Source organism: Prionailurus viverrinus, chromosome B3 (genome assembly GCF_022837055.1).
Source record: "Prionailurus viverrinus isolate Anna chromosome B3, UM_Priviv_1.0, whole genome shotgun sequence".
NCBI lineage: Eukaryota > Metazoa > Chordata > Mammalia > Carnivora > Felidae > Prionailurus > Prionailurus viverrinus.
The window spans coordinates 38,081,483-38,100,719 of record NC_062566.1 but is presented as its reverse complement, the minus strand read 5'-3'; the positions used below and the strand labels follow the sequence as shown (position 1 = coordinate 38,100,719).

General features: G+C 44.3%; 1 protein-coding gene across 1 annotated transcript; it reads right to left on the bottom strand.

Moving 5' to 3' along the window:
- Positions 1-12,127: 12,127 nt before the first annotated feature.
- Positions 12,128-14,645, bottom strand: C2CD4B (C2 calcium dependent domain containing 4B). Its single transcript, XM_047863297.1, has 2 exons — positions 13,479-14,645; positions 12,128-13,312 (listed from the first exon to the last, which is right to left on the bottom strand). The coding sequence occupies exon 2, from the start codon at positions 13,270-13,272 to the stop codon at positions 12,235-12,237; it is 1,038 nt and encodes a 345-aa protein (XP_047719253.1). The 5' UTR covers positions 13,273-13,312; positions 13,479-14,645; the 3' UTR covers positions 12,128-12,234.
- Positions 14,646-19,237: the final 4,592 nt, after the last annotated feature.

Here is a 19,237-nt window from a genome sequence, read left to right as displayed (position 1 = left end):
CAAGTACATGTTATTATTAAAGACACTATGCTGCACATTGGGTTTCCCGAACTTACTCGTCTTGTAACTGAAAGTTGGTACCTTTTGACCAATATCTCTGAGCCATTAATTTTTTTTTCAAAAATTTTTTAACATTTATTTATTTTTGAGACAGAGAGAGACAGAGCATGAACGGGGGAGGGTCAGAGAGAGGGAGACACAGAATCCGAAACAGGCTCCAGGCTCTGAGCTGTCAGCACAGAGCCTGACGCGGGACTTGAACTCACGGACCGCAAGATCATGACCTGAGCCGAAGTCGGCCACTTAACCAACTGAGCCACCCAGGCGCCCCAATTTTTTTAATGTTTATTTAGTTTTGAGAAAGAGCGACACAGCGTGAAGTGGGGGAGGGGCAGAGAGAGAGGAAGACACAGAATGTGAAGTGGGCTCCTGGCTCTGAGCTGACAGCACAGAGCCCACCGTGAGGCTTGAACTCAGGAGCGGTGAGATTACAACCTGAACCAAAATCGGACGCTCAACCGACTGAGCCACCCAGGTGCTCCTGAACCATTAATTTTTTTATCTAAACTACACCATATCCAAATTCTCTGTCAACTGTTAAAGTCATGGAGACAGGGGCGCCTGGGTGGCGCAGTTGGTTAAGCGTCCGACTTCAGCCAGGTCACGATCTCGCGGTCCGTGAGTTCGAGCCCCGCGTCAGGCTCTGGGCTGATGGCTCGGAGCCTGGAGCCTGTTTCCGATTCTGTGTCTCCCTCTTTCTCTGCCCCCCCCCCCGTTCATGCTCTGTCTCTCTCTGTCCCAAAAATAAATAAAAACGTTGAAAAAAAAATTTAAAAAAAAAAAGAAAAAAAAAAAAGTCATGGAGACATATAATCTACGCATATATTTATTAATTTATTCAGTGAACCAAAACCAAAGTTAAAATAGGAGTCTTAATCTTGTTCCTTTCTTTTTCCCTCCTATATCATTAACTACATCAAGTATGGTTTTTTTTTTTTTAATTTTTTTTCAACGTTTTTTATTTATTTTTGGGACAGAGAGAGACAGAGCATGAACGGGGGAGGGGCAGAGAGAGAGGGAGACACAGAATCGGAAACAGGCTCCAGGCTCTGAGCCATCAGCCCAGAGCCCAACGCGGGGCTCGAACCCACGGACCGCGAGATCATGACCTGGCTGAAGTCGGACGCTTAACCGACTGCGCCACCCAGGCGCCCCAAGTATGGTTTTTTTTAAAAGAGATTTTCAGAAACAAGGACTTCCTGTAATACATATAATTACATAGAGTGGTAGTAATTTATGACTGCCTACTGTCAGGCTAGGAACTGACACCCGGAACGTCCTCTTATGGAACGTGGGTTATGGAAAGTTAGAGGGAATGGGGAAAGGGATGCCAGAGATGATAAAACTCTGATTTGGTTTGAATGTCTTTCCGCTTCTCACCAACTACCTGAAGCTACATATGCCCTTTCTCTGTTTTTTTTCCCCCTTTTTATTTGATCATGAAATGCTCAGTGCTGACACATCTCACCTGTATTCCTTGTAGGCTTACCTCCTGCACATGCAGCTTGGTTGGGGGGTATGGACAGGAACATAAAAAGAAGCGTAAAAAATGGACCCTGATTCGGGGAGCTTGCAGTTGAATTGGGACATGGTGCTAATAATCAGAAGACGTGGAATTGATTCGTGGCTCCTTCACTCACTAACTGGGTTACCATGAAAAATGTATTAAAATGCTTTATCTATGAAACAGGACAGATAGTAATAATAATAATATTACCTATACGTGACCTAAAGGGTTGCTATTAGGGTCACAAGGAGGAAATACTGTGAAAACACGTTACAAACTAGGAAGTGATGTCCAGGAAAGTGTTATTAATATTTTAAAAGGAGTTTAGGGGTAATCTGCCTCAGAATGCAAGTGATGTCACTGGACACTGACTCTTCTCCATGTTGGCTTTATCCTTGGGTTCCATCTATTGGCATGATGGCTCCCAAGAGCTCCAGGCCTGTGGGACTGTCAGGTTCAAATTTGGCAGAAAATAGTTTGTCTCCTTCTCAATAATTTAAAAGCAACTCTTAGGTCTGAATCTCAGCGGACTAAATTAGATTACATTTATATCCTGAACTAATGACTATGACCAAAGGTATGAAATACTCTTATTGGTCAGGCCTGCATCAGACCCACCCCTGAAACTTGATATGGATTCAACACTAGCTGAAACATACGGACTGAGTGAATGGGAGGAGTGGTTCCACATAAGAAATCAAGGTATTATTACCACACAGAACAATTACTACCAGGTGATCAAAACCCAATAAATATCATTTCTTAATTGGATAAGGATTCAGTTAGAAAGGGAATGGTCAGAAACCAGTTATGTTGTCAGACAAGTTACAAGTACGAGGACTCATACATTTACCACGTTTACTGAACTCAAAAAGGGCCAGCATTTACACAAAATATTCTCCATGAAATCATCTGTTCAGATCTCAAATTCTTTGATTTCTCTAATAAGGACCAAATTACTTTCTTTCAGTTCATAAATAGTCTTCCTAATAAGATGCTTGGTCTCCTTAACAGCTGAAAATCTAGAATACTGGTCTTCAGAATATATTACATGCACCATTGGAATGAGATACCTTGGAATGTGGAAAAAGATATCAATACATTTGTTTATATTTTCATTTTAAATCAAGAAATTAAGTTTTCTCAAATTAATGATAAGCACTGTCACAGTGCCTTTTGTTGGTCCAGATGTCAGAGGTTCTTGGGAAAAAGGGGGGTCCTCAGCCCTTTGCTTTCAGCACAGTATGTCTATAGCACTTGCTGGTGCTTGGTTTACTGGATTTACCCATACATGATTAAAATTTGACAAAGAAAACCACCCCAAAATGGATAGATGACTTTGAAGTATTTATGCAAAGAAATGTCAGATTGGAAAAATACTGGTAATGCAAACACAACTGAAAATAAAAACATGGTCAACCTGATATTTTTCATATTCATGGTCTGAGTTCTTTGTGCACCACCTTATGGGGTTAAAAGCACCAGCAAATTCAGTGGACCGACAAGAGGTTGGCCAGTGAGTTCCAATGGAGGAAGAAACTCGTGCTACAGAGAGCATTTTGAAAATAAGCGTTTGGAAATGCTTTTTATTCTTAACCGATTTTTGTTAATGAAAACTATGAAGGTATGTCACACATAAAAACCTCAATAGTTGAACACTTAAACTTAGATATGTAATTTGCTGATTTGTTGAAAAATCGTCCGATAATGGGTTCTTAATAGGCATCTAAGCCCGTCTGTTGAAAATATAAGAATACAAACTTTGCAGGGCACCTGGGTGGCTCAGTTGGTTAAGCATCCAACTTTGGCTCAGGTCATAATCTCACAGCTCAGGGGTTCAAGCCATGAACAGAGCCACATCAGGCTCTGTGCTGACAGCTCGGAGCCTAGAGCCTTCTTTGGATTCTGTCACAGTCTCTCTCTGCCGCTCCCCCTTCTCTCTCTCTTTCTCAAAAATAAATAAATTTTAAAAATTAAAAAAAAGAAAGAATACAAGGTTTGTAAGAAGAACTGATAAATGCCAAGCATGCACAAGATGAAGCAAGGCAAAGACCAAGGCCCGACTATTTCTACCAGTGAGGACACAATGAACCACTTTTAGATTCAGACCATTTATTATCCATAAAAACAGCGAAACAAGTGGTAGCAAAAGCACCACTTTCTGTGGTTCTTGTCCAACATGCTGAAAGAAGACACCAAAACAAGAAGCAGATGACTGGGATATGAATTGTGGGATATCGTTGAGGATCCGATTCTAGACTGCCACTAACAGGTTTTATATTCAGCAGGTCTGTTCTGAGGGGAATGGGGCAGAGAGTTCCACACCTCATTGGTACCTGAGAGGCAATGGGAAACTCTTCATGACAGGTTCCCAGAGAAGATAAGCAGGTGAGTAGGAGATGGTCTCATACCAGCGCCTATGGACCTCGTCTCCGCTGGTGTCCCAGGAGGTTCATGCGGTGTTCCACTAGAACTCAGATTAGCTGTCCTTCAAGTCTTTGCCTGCGGTGTCTGTGCACAGTGGCTTGGGCACCAGAGCAGAGCTGCTCCCCTACAATTAACAATCAGAAAGGATGGAAATTTAATGGTAGAATTTGCAAATTGAGAGATAGGTTTGAAAAATACATGTTGTGATTTTGTGGCTGTAGCCATTTGTCCATTTCTTCATTCGGATCTAAATATCATTGTGAGATAGTTTCTTTATGTACGACTGCCATTAGAATAAAAAAAACCCCAACAATTTGGAATCAGAATTTTTAAAGTGCTGTATCACAAAAGGTTAAATCACATTTTCAAAAACAAGAAAAATTAAATAACATCTATTTCCCTCTTTCCTTCCTTACGTTCCTTCTCTCTTTCTTTCATTAAATTAATTGAACAAGGAGACTATGACTACAATGACTAATGTCATGGCGGCCTACATAAGCAACCCCAAATCTAAGCCTGTAAATGCCTCAAGCTTATAAAATTAAAACCTAAGGACAAGTGATGACAAATAGGCAACTAGACTTTACACTATAGCCAATCAAATAATCTCGTTTCTTTGTTTCTGCACCTTCTCTATATAATAATTCATCCCCTTAACTCTTGACCGCTTCCAGTTTGGTGCTACCTGGTTGGAAATGATTTTTGCTCAAGTAAACTCTTAACATTTTTAACATGCCTCAGCTTATCTTCTAATATTTACTTTCTTCTGTCTGGTCCTGGCCTCTCTTTCCTGGATCCATTCATAGGACGGCAGGAAATAAACACTTAGGGGGCTGCAGGGGAAGAGGAAGATGGTTAGAGGGAGTGCTTCCCTCATCACCTGAGGGAACTTGATGTGGACAAATGGGTGACTGGAGGCCCAGAGCAGGATGCTGGGTATCATTGGCATACTTTGCCAAGAACCAAGTGTGCCTTGCAGCCCTTTCAAATGCTCCAGGCATGGCAAAGAGATTGCAGCTCTAGCACAGGTGTCACAGCTTTACAAACTCCAAGTTGTTCTAGTGTGTTTTCTTTAAGACTAGCTTTTTCCAATCAGGAGAAAACTTCTCATATGATTGCCTCTACTCCCCAGCTGTCTGCTCTTGTGTATAAGCTATTTGCATCAAATACTTTCCTTACTGATTAATCATTTCTTGGGGCCATTCTACAAGTTCAACGTCTTGTTACTGATATTTTAGACAGTTTCATTTTATGCTCAATGATGAAGAAGTCAAACAGTACAAATCTGTTCAGGGAACCATACAGAGACATATTCATGGTACAGCGAGTGGATACTCTCTTTGTGCAGAGAAATACCAGGGAAGGGACATTCTGGGGGTGAGGGCTAGAGCGCTTGAGTTTGGGACAAACTACAGTACATCTTAAATCTTAATGCAGGGATACCTGGGTGGCTCAGCCGGTGAAGCATCTGACTTTTGGTTTCAGCTCAGGTCACCATCTCACGGTTCGTGGGTTCGAGCTCTGCATTGGGCTCCACATTAACAACACAGGGCAGAGCCTGCTTGGGATTCTCTCTCTCCTCTCTCTCTGCCCCTCTCCCTATGCGTACGTGCTCTTTCTCTCTCTCCCTCTCTCTGAATGTATAAATAAACTTAAAAACAATCTTAAAACACTAAGAATTTTGGGTAAGGTATAGATATGGAAAGACTTTGTATATGGTGAAAGCAGAGTATTAGGAAATTAAATCCGATGATGGTTCAGTTTAAATTCATTTATTTATTTATTTATTTATTTTAAGTTTTTTTTTTCGAGAGAAACAGAGGCAGTGCGAGTGGAGGTGAAGCAGAGAGAGAGGGAGAGAGAGAATCCCAAGGAGGCTCCATGCTGCCAGTGCAGAGCCTGATGTGGGGTCCGAATCCATGAAATCACGAGACCATGACCTTAGCTGAAACCAAGAGTTGGACACTTAGCCACCTGAGCCACCCAGGTGCCCCTAAATTCACTTTTTAAAACATAGATGTGCAAATATAGATGTAATAGAGAAAGTGTGTGTGTGTATTCTAGAGTTTAGAAACAATGCCATCCCAGTAGCCACGGACAAACTTAGCACTCAGATTTTGGTTTCGAAGTACCATCAATCAATACAAGAAATCAAGAAATCAACCAACAATCGAGAAATTGTTGGTTCCAGAACTAGGGTATCAGAAGTACAAGATGAACCTGGAACAAATTTTAGATTCAGAAAATAAGTAAGTGTTCAATGAAGGACATAAGAGCCAGCTTGAAGGGGCTCCCAGAGATCAAACGTGGAACCAAAATAAATAATTGCAATGGGTTATAACCCATTGAATAAAAAAACCCATGGGTCCATACAGATATAAATAAGAAATGAATATGTAAATAAATTAGGGAAAAGGCAAAGTTAAAATGTCAACTAACAAATGTAAAAAAAAGATGAAATTCTAAAATTGCCATTTGTCAATCTCTGTAGTAATAAATGTTTCAGGCAAGAATCATCCATGAATGCTAAAATCTATGAAGTACAAGAATATTGAGAGATAGGATATTTACATAGTCTCAAAGTATCTCTCATAAGAGATTTGTTAAATGCAACAAGGAAAACAATCATCTTTACAGTAAGGAAATCTGGTAAACAGCATCACTCTAACCAAGTAATCAAAGTTAATATCACAAGCAATGAGACAAATTGATACGTGTCTCTAATATGGTGCGTTGAGAAGATGTATCACTTCTGTTTTATTTCTTCAAGAAATGCATAACCTGAATATAATCACAGGAAAGTTCCAGACAAATAAATTTATGACCTTATAGAAAATGTCAAGATCAGGAAAGCCTGAGATTAAGGAAGATTCAAGAGATACACCGATGGAATACAAATTGTGATCCAGGATTTTCCCCAAATATTATCGGCCAATTAGAAAAACCTGAATAGGTTCTGCAGGTGACCTGAGAGTATTGAATCAATATCAACTCCTTGATTTTTGTAAGGGAACTGTGGAAGAGAATAACTTTATTTTTAGGAAGTACACAAATATTCAGGAATAAAAGAGCACATGTCTGCAACTTATTCCCAAATATTTCAGGAAAAAGAGATGACAGATAGATAGATAATAGGATAGTAATGAAATAAACAAATATTTAGAGAATCTGGTTGAAATATGGGAATTCTTTTTACTGCTTTCGCGACTGTTCTGTATCCCCTACATTATTTAAAAATTAAGAAAAAATGATGGTGGTGAAGAGAGCAGTATAGAGCAGACTGAGTAAGAGGAGGGAGATATGGTGGCTCTGGTCTATGTGACCAGGAGGAGAAAGAGATGAAGATTCGCAGAGCTGCGTGGACAGTTTAGACAAACGAGGCACCATCTCATGGTGACAGAGTCAGGAGACATCGGTTCTTTTTTAAATCAGGAGCCGTTACCAACCTGGAAAATAAATCCTATTCTTTTTTTGCCAAATAAAATAAAATAAAATGCAGATTCTCCCCTTTAGGATAAATACGAGTGTCTGGTCATCTAAGAGTATCTGATCAAGGCCTTGCTATTCAAAAAGGATGAAAAACTCCTCATAGTAATGGTGAGATTTTAGCACACATCAGCTGAGCTGTTGTTCTTTTCTCTGGAACATGGCAGATGGAGTCTGAAATATACAACCAGTGGAATGGAAATGTGTAATTCTTTGTGTTTATGTCATTTAGTGCAGTCACCCAGGTATGTTCCCAGTAGACTGCCCTTTGTACGGACTTAAGACTGGAAACACAGATGTGCACCAGCCCATTCAGCAAAATTATACTCATTTACAATGAACAGAAGAAGGGATGTTCAACTTGTATTTAAAAACAAAAGAGTGCAGGGCACCTGGGTGGCTCTGTCGACTGAGCGTCCTACTTCAGCTCAGGTCAGGTTTGTGAGTTCAAGCCCCACAACCGTCTCTGTGCTGACAGCTCAGAGCCTGGAGCCTGCTTCAGATTCCGTGTCTCCCTCTATCTGCCCCTCCCCCTCCCGGCTCCATCTATCGCTCTCTCAAAAATAAACATTAAAAAATATTAAAAAAACAAAATGGTGCTTATCCCTGCTAATATGAATCTTGCTATAACTAAATGCAATTATCTCATTTAACCCTTGCCATCTTCACACCCAATAGTTTCAAAAGGACAAAACTGAGACATAAAGATGTTAAGCATTTGCCCCAACATCACACAATTACCCAGTAGCAGAGCCTGGATTTGAAGCTAGTTCTTTCCGGCCTCAGACATTCTGCTCTTTCTCCCACCGCACCCATTTCCCCTTTCTTACTTCCTAACAGGAAGAAGCACCCGCCTCAGCAGACGCTGACCTCACACTCAGCTACAGAGAGAAGCCCTATTTCCCTAGGTCTGTCCAGTCTCCCCCTTGCAGGGAGTGGTTCAAAATTGGAATTGCAACCCAATTTGGGCCAATCAAATATAGAGAGAAGTTTTCTGGGGCCTTCTGGCCCCAGTTCTTCCTCAGTCCTACGGGAGTACCTGTAGAAACAATGCCTTTTCTCCAGTCTGGACTCTACTGAGAAATCATGGGGTAGTCCCTGCTGTTCCTGGCCAACATCCTGAGACTACAAGTGTGACCTGCCTCAGGATGGAATGTTGCTGTGGATGGCAGAGTAGAGATATGGGACAAGATATGGATCAGGAATGTGCCTTCTCGATCACTGCTTCTACCCACACATGTCCTGGATCCCCTCTCGCTTTTCTGAAGACTCTGTTCCTAAAGTTCTTCTTGATTTTCTTTCTCATCACTATCAACATCTCTCTCTCTATTTTGCATATCCCAAACGTGTTGGATTCTTTCATATTAAAACAAAATAAATCTTCAACTCTGTATTCTCTTCCAGTTCTAGCCCTTTTCTCTCTTCCCCCTTTTCTAAAACTTTCTGTGTGTACTTTCTCACCTTCCATTCACATTTTAACCCATTCTAGTCCAGCTCCTGTTTTGTTTGTTTGTTTGTTTGTTTGTTGTTGTTGTTTGGTGGGAAGGGGAGTGGACAGGCAGCAAGTGTAATAAGCAAAGAACTCACATCCTTACATCTGAGGTTTACCTTGGGTGCCACATGACGAGATCTCCACCCCACCCCCAAATCTTAAGGTTTCTACAGAGGCCTTAATGCGGCTCAGTCACGTGCATGGTTCAGATGGTCTCACTCAGCACCATGTCACTCTCTCAGGGCCGTGACCTTGTGGCAGCTTCTGGGAGTGGGGAAGGCAAGCGGGATGCACATTGTAGTCTAGTTCCTGTTATGACTACTGTCATAGAACTGCTCTTGTCAAGTTCACTACTGACCTTCATCTCGCCAATGCCATGAGCATTTCTCAGTTCTCATTTTTCTTACAGGAAAATGTAAGTTCTTACAGGATTTCCTTACAGGTTTTCAGTGGGGTGAACATCTCCTCCTTCTTGGAATGCTTTCTTGGCTTCCATGACTCCACACTTTTCTGGTCTTCCCCTATCTCACTGGCTGCTGCTTCTCTCTCTCCTATACTCATGCTCCTCCTGTACTGAATTTCTCTATTCCACCTCTTTCTATATTTGTTCAACATTTAATCAATATTTATTGAGAGTCTACCATATGCTGGACTCTGCTGCATGCACCGGAAATAAAGCAATGAATAAACACATTTCTGATGTGAATAAAGCAATGAATAAACACATTTTTTAAATAAAATCATACTTTCTGGTGGAGGAAAAGTAAACAAACAACAACAAAATAAGGGCACAATAGAATGTCAGGTAGTGATAGGTGCTATGAAGAATAATAAAGCAGTAATTACAACAGTGATGTTTTTTGAGGATGGCCAGCGAAGGATACTCTAAGGAGGAGATATTTACATGAAGAAAAATGGAATGTGTGAGAGAGAAGTTAAGGATGATTCTAGGCTCTCAGCTTGCATAAAAGAAGTAATAGTGGTACCACTTATTGAAATAAGGAAGACGAGGGGAGGAGGAGATTTGGGAGAAGAAAATCAAGAATTCTGGCTTGGATGTATTAAGGGGTCCTTTGGACACATTAAGTGGTTATTCGTATAGATTAGGTTTCTCTTGTGTAGGATTCCTTCCTCGAATCTTCGGGAGAACTTTCCTGACTACTCTATCTCTGAAAGCATCCCATCTGACACTTCTCTCTCACCTCCCCTAGTTTACTGTCTTCATGATAGTCACCACAATCTGTAATGACCAAACTTGGCTATTGTTGGCTACCCCCACTAAAACTGTGAGTCCTGGGAGAACAGGAATCTTCTCTGCCTTCTTCATAGCTGCACCCCCTGGGCTTAGTATTGTGTCTGTCACAGAGAAAGGGCTCAACTTATCATTGCTGAATGAGAGGCCAAAGGGTACACCATCCTCTGGAGAAGTCAGGACACCTTGGTTGTCATCTGAGCTGAGCCAGTCACGAGCTATTTGACTTCAGGCAAGTCGACTTTGTGGTATTTTCTCAATTTCAAAAGTTATTTGATCAGATGATTTCTAAGGGCTAATCTGTCCACTTTGAAATTATGTTCAAAATCCAGGATTTGGGGGGCACATGGGTGGCTCAGTAGGTTGTGTCCCACTCTTGATTTTGGCTCAGGCCATTGTCCCAGGGTCAAGGGATGGAGCCCCGTATAGGCGTCCCCACTGACTGTGGAGCCTACTTAAGACCCTCTCTCTCTCTGTCTCTCTCTCTGTCTCTGTCTCTCTTTCAATCATTCTCTCCCTCTGCCCCTCTCCCCTACTTGTGCTCTTTCTCTGAAATAGGAAAAAAAAAGTAAAAATAAAATAATATAAAATCCAGGATTTTATGTATATTATGAACCTCATTGCAATAACAGTGCTGAAGGGTTTTTTGATGCAGAATGAGTCCAAACTATTGCTTATTACCAGAGGAATCCTGAAGAGTTGTATATTCCCACTCCTGGCTCCCCTAAATCCTCAGTCTCAGGCAGCCAGCCAGCCATTCTGCTAGGCTCCACTCCACGACCAGGGAGGAACAATTGGAAAGAAAGCAGCAGAAGTGAAAGAGTCCATTTCCTGGAATGTTATTGGGCACCTGTTCACCAGTACAGTTCCAGCCTTTTTAAGTATGCTGCCACATTTCACGTGTTTTTAAGGATTATTTCGGTATTAAAGCATATTTTTACAAAACCCTGTCAAGCAGGTGTTAGTATCCCCATTTCACTGATGTAGGAAATGAGGTCCAGGAACATGAACTGATCTGCCCTAGTTCAGGCTAGTGGCAGGAAAAAGACTGGAATCTGTATCCCCCACCCCCATCCCCTCATTGTGCTATCACACCATAGATGCCTATAGTCAAGGGCAAATCCTCTTGATAGAATCAGTTTCCAGTGGACTCAGGTCTATTTGTTGAAAAAAAAAAAAGAAATTTAAAAACCTCTTAAAATCCAGTGTTCAAAAAGTTGACAGTTTGTTCCAATTCATCTAGGAAATCCTATTGTAGATGCATTAATTACTATCACTTACATGCAGAGCTAGGTGGAAACAATACCACACATATATCAATATGTGTACAGAGGCAGAAAAGATTTTTCTGAACCGGCAAGATTTCCCAGGGCTCCTACTGGAGAAGGAAGAGGGGGATGCCAGGAATACCTTCCTTTGAAAGACCTTCACTTCCTTTGCTTTTCGTTTCCTTAGCATTTTTTAAAGACTTCACTTTCAAAAGAAACCTGTTTTCTTAATAAGAAAGAAATGCTTTACCCACCAAGATATCCTTACAACAGAATGTCTGATTCTGATGTGTGTGTGCACACGGAAAGAACCTATGCCACATCAAATATGTCAAACTCTCTGTGAATCTTAGCACTGGGCATGATTCTGAAGGAATAACTGAAAAAGCAGTAAGAGACCCTTAGTATTGACATAAAAAACAAGGAGGATAATCAAGGCAGATTGGGTATAGTTCCTTTTTCTCCCTTCCAGCCACAAGCTCACCTTTTTGCCTTTGAATGCAAAAATGGTCTAGGAAAAAAGGACGGTAAGCTATGAATAGAGAAAAGCATCCTTAATTTTTCCTTCACTACCAATAAACAGTGACAAAAACAGATACCTAAGAACTAAAATGTCAATAAAGCAAGAACATAAATTGAAAAATGAATAAATAACGTTTATTTTGTCCGAAGCGGCTGTCGGTGTCCGAGTTGCCAGCGGTCCGAGGGCGCCCCGAGGGGGCGGTCTGAGCCCCGGGCGCCCTCAGGGCAGCAGCAGGGAGCCCAGCAGCAGCTCGCCCTGGCCCAGCGGGCGGCCCCGCTCCAGGCCGCGACCCCGCTGCTCCGCCTTGACGCGCACGGCCAGGCGGCGCACCTGCTCCTCCGAGAGCCCGTCCAAGCACACGTCCTGGTGGAAGGCGGCCTTGCGGCTCCGCCGGACCACGGCGCTGCGCTGCGAGCGCGGCTGGCCCGGCGGCCGCAGGACGAAGCTGACGCGGCAGCCGACGGCGGGGGGGTCGGCGGCTCCCGCGGCCAGGCCCTCGGTGCCCAGCAGCCGGACGCGGAGCCGCCCGTTGGCCCGACTGTACTCGGCGGCCAGGCGCAGGGCGCCCCCGGCGCGGCCCAGGGCCACGGTGCCCTCGGCCTCCAGGCGCTCGGGACGCGGGCCGGGGCAGGGCGGCTGCGGCGGGGACGCGGAGGGGGCCTGGGAAGGGGGCCCCGAGACGGCGCCGCGCTCCTCGTCCTCGTCGCCGTCCCCGCTGGACACGGAGGGGGCGCGGACCAGGCCTCGGCTCGTCCGGGCCCGCAGCGCGCGGGTCAGCAGCCGTTCGGGGGCGCGCAGGAGGCGGCGAGCGCAGGGCGGCGGGGCGGGCGCGTCCGGGGTGGGGCGGAGGCCCGCGGGGAGCGCGGGGGCGGAGGCCGGAGCCGAGTCCCGGGGCACGAGCGGGGCGGCTGCAGGGCCCCCGAAGAAGAGCGACTCCTTGCGGCGGGTGTGCGGGCTCTCGAGCAGCGCGCAGAACCCGTAGGCGGTGAGCGCGCGTGGCAGGTGCGGCAGCGATAGGGCTGCCTGCGAGCGCGGGTCCCAGTCCGTGTGCCCCGCGCTGTCGTCGGCTCCTCTGGGCCACAGGTCCGGCTCGGCTGCGCAGCGCCGGGGCAGAGCGGCGGCCGGAGGCGGAGACTCGGGCGCGCAGGACGCGGGCAGCCGCGGCGGGATGCAGAACTCGGGGATGCGGTCCGGAGTGAGCACGTTGGAGAAAGCGGGCTCCGGAGTGGAGGCGCGGAGTCTCCCGAGGAGCCGCATCCTCCGAGGCTGAAGCTGAGAGTGGTGGCAGGAGGCCCTCCTGCGCGAGAGAGAAGCTGCTGAGTGTAGACCGCTACCGGGGGCCCCCCGAGGGGTACCAACGGGCCTGCGACCCCTGGCCAATCCAAGCCGAGCTCTCCTCCACCCACAAACCTGCCCGCCTTCCATTCATTGGTACTAAATAAACGAAGTAATCGAAATCAGACCTTTCCTTCTTCTTCAGTCACTGTGGGTCAAGAGTTGCAAGTTCAGGGTCGGCTGCCTCGCGGTCCTGGCTGGGGCGCCAGCTTCAGCACTCTGGCCAGGACAGTGGCGCTCCTGTCTTATACTGGCAGCCTGAGTCCCGCCCAGCCGGCCTAGGGCCCAACCCCTGGAGCCAGGAGACAGCCCGCCTTCCAAGTCACCCCTGCCCGCCGCCGCTGGGGCCCCTGCAGTGGGTGCTTGGGTGTGACCCTCCGGTCAGTCTTGGGACCTGCATCCACTCTGCGTGCATGGAGCCCCTTACACAGGCCTGGAAAAGGTTGCAGGTGAAGAGAGGACGCCTGGTCGCCCTGCCCAGGGAGAACTTGTGGTGGTGGAAAATGCTAGCGGCCTGTTGGAGAAGGTGAAACAGGATGAGGAAGCAGGAAGTTCCTTTTTTGGTAGGAGCTAAATCCTGTCACCCTGCACAGGGACATGCCCTAGGTTCTTCTATTTTACTGCTTCCACGCACCCGCCATGAGCCGACCAATATGGTTTCCATGGTATTCGTGTACTTATTACACGTCTCCCTCTGCTGGATGGTGACCTCCTTACTAGCATACAGCCTGGCTCAGTCAATGCCATAAATACTGGTGAAGTGGGTGAATTAAGCAAAACTTCCCGGACGACTGCAGACGATCATCTTTTGTCACAAAAGATGGGGCCTCTGGCTCATACCCTAAAAATAGCACGTGATGTTTCCAACGCTACCCTTTTCTCTCTGCTTCAGTGGGGAGGTACCCGTTAGAAAGCCCCTTAGAGGAAATCTATGTTGCCTCCCCCCCCTCCCCCAACTTCATTTTCTAATATGAGAGAACTGGAAGCTGGAGGGACTTGGGGAAATTCCATAAAGGTAAATAAAGTCAGTTAATGGCAGAACCTGGAACTAGCAACTTCCTGTTTATTTGGCTTTGCATGTAATGCTTCCTGTTATCTAAAATGTCCTTTCTCTCTTTTTCTCTCTGTAGGAACTCCTGTTTTCCATAATTCAGCGACAGCATCTGCTTCAGGACCCTTTACCGGACTCCCCCTCTACAGTTCCTCAGCCCTTCCTTATTCCCTCCGTACATATTTTATATACCACCACTGCTGTGTTTAGCATGCTGCTATGGAATTTTTGGTTTACAGGTTTGTGTCCCCTAAGAGACTATGAGTTTCTTGAGGGCAAAGACTGGCATGACTCAGGGACTTTGGGGGGACCTCTTTTGAATATAGGTAAAATAAAAGTGCTCTGATTCGGAATCTGGGCCTGCTTCCATCCCAGTTGCCCTATCCAAGAGACAAACCTAGCTGTCTTATTAATTTTTATCCAATTCCAGCACCTGGAATACAATGGCAGGCAAATAACAAGTGCTCAGTAAATATTTGAGTGAATTATATTGTGTGGAATTGAACCTGATCTACAATCCAGGTCTTATGACTGTCAGGTGCTTTTAACCACATCTCTCTCTAACTGCATTATTCAGTTTCTCACAACAAACCAGTGAGGTGGACATTGCTTCTGTTTACCAGATGAGAAACTGAGGCTCAGGTTAAGAGACTTGCCTAGCGTCATTGAAACTATGAATCGTACCTTGTTTCCTAAGGCCCAGGTTTTGGCTAATTTCTTCCTTCCTTCATCTCCATTCACTCAGTTCATTATAATTCACCAAGTCTGTTGTGTGTCAGGCATTGTGTGCATGTGTGGATTGTATTGCCCTTTACACCCAGAATGTTAATTCTTAAAGCAAGTCAGTCTACTATTAAGTATTTTCCATTATCCTTGCTTTTCAATAATAAGTACCATTATTTCCAAATCCTTAGAGATAAGATGAGTGAATATTTCCTTTTGTTAGTAATTAATATTTTCTTTCCCTTTTTGTTTTGTTTTTGTTTTTAATGTTTATTTTTGAGAGAGAGAGAGAGTGTGTGAGCAGGCAAGGGGCAGAGAGAGAGGAAGACGCAGAATCTGAAGCAGGCTCCAGGCCCCCAGCTGTCAGCACAGAGCCCCATGTGGGGCTCAAACTCATGAACTGCGAGATCATGACCCGAGCTGAAGTTGGACGCTTAACTGACTGAGCCACCCAGGTGCCCCCCCCCCCCGTTTTTTAAGTTCATTTATTTTGACAGAGAGAGAGGGAGGGAGGGAGAGAGAGCATGAACACTAGTGGGGGAGGGGCAGAGAGAAAGAGAGAATCCCAAGCAGGTTCTGCAATGTCATTGCGGAGCCCCACACGGGGCTCGAACTTATGAACCGTGAGATCATGACCTGTGTAGAAATCAAGAGTTGGATGGGGCGCCTGAGTGGCTCAGTTGGTTGAGCGTTCGACTTCGGCTCAGGCCACGACCTCATGGTTCATGGGTTCAAGCCCCATGTCGGGCTCTGTGCTGACAGCTCAGAGCCTGGAGTCTGCTTTGGATTCTGTGTCTCCCTCTCTCTCTGCCCCTCCCCTGCCTGTGCACTCGCGCGTGCTCTCTCTCTCTCTCTCTCTCAAATAAATGTTTAAAAAAATAATAAAAAAAAAGAGTCGGACACTTAACTGACTGAGCCGTTCAGGCACCCTATAATATTTTCTTTCTTAATTGATCACTGTTCTCCTTTAGAATGTCCTTTTTTGATGGGACAAGCATGAATCATGCAACCAGGAGGTAGAAACCATTCCTGCCAAAGCCCAACTTGCAAGCAGAGAGGTGTCTGGAATCTCTGCCTGGAACACTCCCTCTGATTCTTCAGGCCAATCTGCAAATTAGTGGGCATGTGGTCTTCCCTAAAGCGAAGCACACCTGCCAATGTGCCAGCTCACTGCAAATTAGATCCCAATGAAAATGGCTCTTCCAAGGGCTTTTGTGACACGAACACACAAATATTCCACCGGTGGGTAAATGCCACCAAACAGGATGTGGGATTTGAGGAATTATGCTGCTAGCACTTTCATATTCACAGGGCAACATAAGCACGGCTGCAAATCCAGCCTCTATCTAGAGGATTTTCCAAAACCATTAGTTTTCCATGAATCAGTGTTCTACAGAAGAGAAAGTGAGATACAGGGAGATTAAATTATTTACCCAAGACTACACTCCAGTCATTCATTCATTCATTGAAGCCCATAGCTGCAGGCTGTATCCACAGTTAGAGGCCTGATTTTCTTCCTGATTCTGAAAATCACACTGGGAAAAAGTGAAAAACAACCCTTCAGTGGAAACTCTGATCACTCCAGTTATGTCATTATTTTGTGTGTGTTATTATCTTGTATTAAAAGTTTTGAAATTGTAATTTTAGAGAAACCATCCCAAGGATAATATTAATGTTTACTCCACCTTCACTATATACTGGGTCTTATTTAATCCCTAAACAATCCTCTAAGGAAGTTAAGGATGTAGAAACTATGGTTCATAGAGAATAAACAACTTGCCCAGGGGCTCACAGCCATTAAAAGCAGGGTTGGGAGAAGAATCCAGATCCAACTGGCTCATTATCCTGTGTGCTTAAAACCGCTTCCCTACAGTGCCTCCCTCAAAGCTATTTCTTCTGAATCCATCACCTTTTCTAAAGTAAAAGAGAAAGAGACCTTTGTTCCTAGGCCTTGGGTTAAACTATACCCCTTATTGTTTATACCAGCACCTAACAGATTAACACATGCAATTGTTATAAGGAGGAAATCACTCGTTTTGCACAGTAGTGTTGGATCATTTGGAAGCAGAATCCTTATCCTCCCAGGAAGTCTATTCACTCTCTTTATTTATACCATACTTTGTTCCAAAATGGGTTTTGAGGTGATTTATGTAACAAAGACCTAGGGAATTTAGGGACTAGAGACTGACTTGGTAAAAGTGGAAAAGGCATGCAATTATCTGAGTAAAGAACCCTGAATGAGGTCCCAGTTGACACATATCCAATACCCATCCCCCTAGAATGGGATGGACGAGATGTGAAGGCAGTGAAAGAAAGCTCTGGTGGGAAGGCTTGGGGTAGTGAGAAATCCTATAGGACCCTCATGGTCCACTAGCCTTGGAAAACCAGTGAAGAACCAGTCTGAATGTCCAATGGTGTGGGAATGGCCTTGTCTCCTTTACAGAAAAAAATACAGTCATGGAAAACCATCATCAAGAAGACTGGAGCAACACAAAAGCATGTTCCTGTTGGAGCATTCAAAGAAATTAACAGTATGCAAAATTATATATCCCTTAACATCACAGTTGGATAAAGATGTGGTTTCAAAGCCCAGAACTGGATGGGAATATAAAACATCAACACAATTTCTTTTTTTGTGGGTATTGAAGTTTTTTTTCAGTTTATGCCCTGGTTCATTGAAAGTTAGTTTGAGCAAGCCTACATGATCAGATAAAATGAAAGAAGTAAGTGGAGTACTGACAAAATCTGGTAACATTTCAGATAAAATCAGAAATGAAGTTATAATGGAAAATACATAGTGAAGGTTTTTTCTTTACAGCTGTCACAGCACTAGAGCAGAAGTCCAGGATCTGGCATCATAAGAGCTGACTTTGACCTCCAGTCCTGCAATTTGCTTTTTCTGGGTCCTTGAGCAAGTCACTGCACCTCCGATATGACTTGTTTTTATCTATTAAGTGGGAAAAATGAACATTCTTTCCTGAAGATAGAATGGGAACTTGCATGTGAAAGTACTTTGTAAATCATAAAGCTATTCTCTGCAAGCTTCCTGTTTCCCGTTCCTTTCATATTCTGCACCCTGCCCCCACCTGCTTTCAAGATTCCTGGGACTCTGTTCAAACATCACATCCTCGCAAAAGCCCTCTATGACTGCCCAGGTTTGGTCAAAGGCCCCTTTTCTGTGATCTTCCTTCACAGAGTGAAGGGAAGGCATGGCAGCGAATTTTTGGAGTCTCTCAAACTTGGGTTCACAATCCTACTCTGCCACTTTCTACTGGCGTGACCTTGGCCACGTGAGTAAAATCCTCTGAGCCCACTCTAATCTATTAATCTTATCTTACCTCTATTTTGTGAGGATTAGAGAGAGAACAAAGGAAGCACAAAGGACATAATACGGCTCAGTAAATTTGGGTTATTATTACTGAAATAATTTCCTTGGATTAAGTTTCCCATGTTAAATGCTCAAAATTGCTGAGTTTGCTAAAACATATTGTCTACATTTACATTTGAAACCTTTGGAAGATGGCTAATGAAAAACACATGGAACTTAAAAACAAATTCCTTATCCACATTGAGATAATTGCAGAATATTAATATTATCACAGTTAAACGTTTATCAAGCTAACAAATGAAAATCAAGGTTAGTTTCATCAATTTCCTTATCAGTTTCCTTTTTTTTTTTTCCCTGAAGAGGAGTGCCTAGATTCTTCCTATTATTTGCTTCTCCCTCCAGATAACTGTCTAATCTGTGGTTACCTTTAAAAATTTTTTTTTTAATTTATTATTTTTGAGAGAGAGAGAGAGAGAAAGTGTGTAAGTAGGGAAGGGGCAGAGGGAGAGAAGGGGATAGAGGACCTGAAGCGGGGTCTGTGCTGACAGCAGAGAGCCTGGTGCGAGGCTTGAATCTCACGGACCGTGAGATCATGACCTGGGCTGAAGCCGGACTCTTAACTGACTGAGCCATCCAGGTGCCCCTGTGGTTACCTTTTAAGAGTCTTCAGCTTATTGGGCTTTCTCCTCTCATGTCAGAGATGCGTCCCGTTTATGTACACGTTATGTATTCCATGTGCGGAGTACTTCTAGTCATATTTACAAATAGCATACTTACTTAATTCT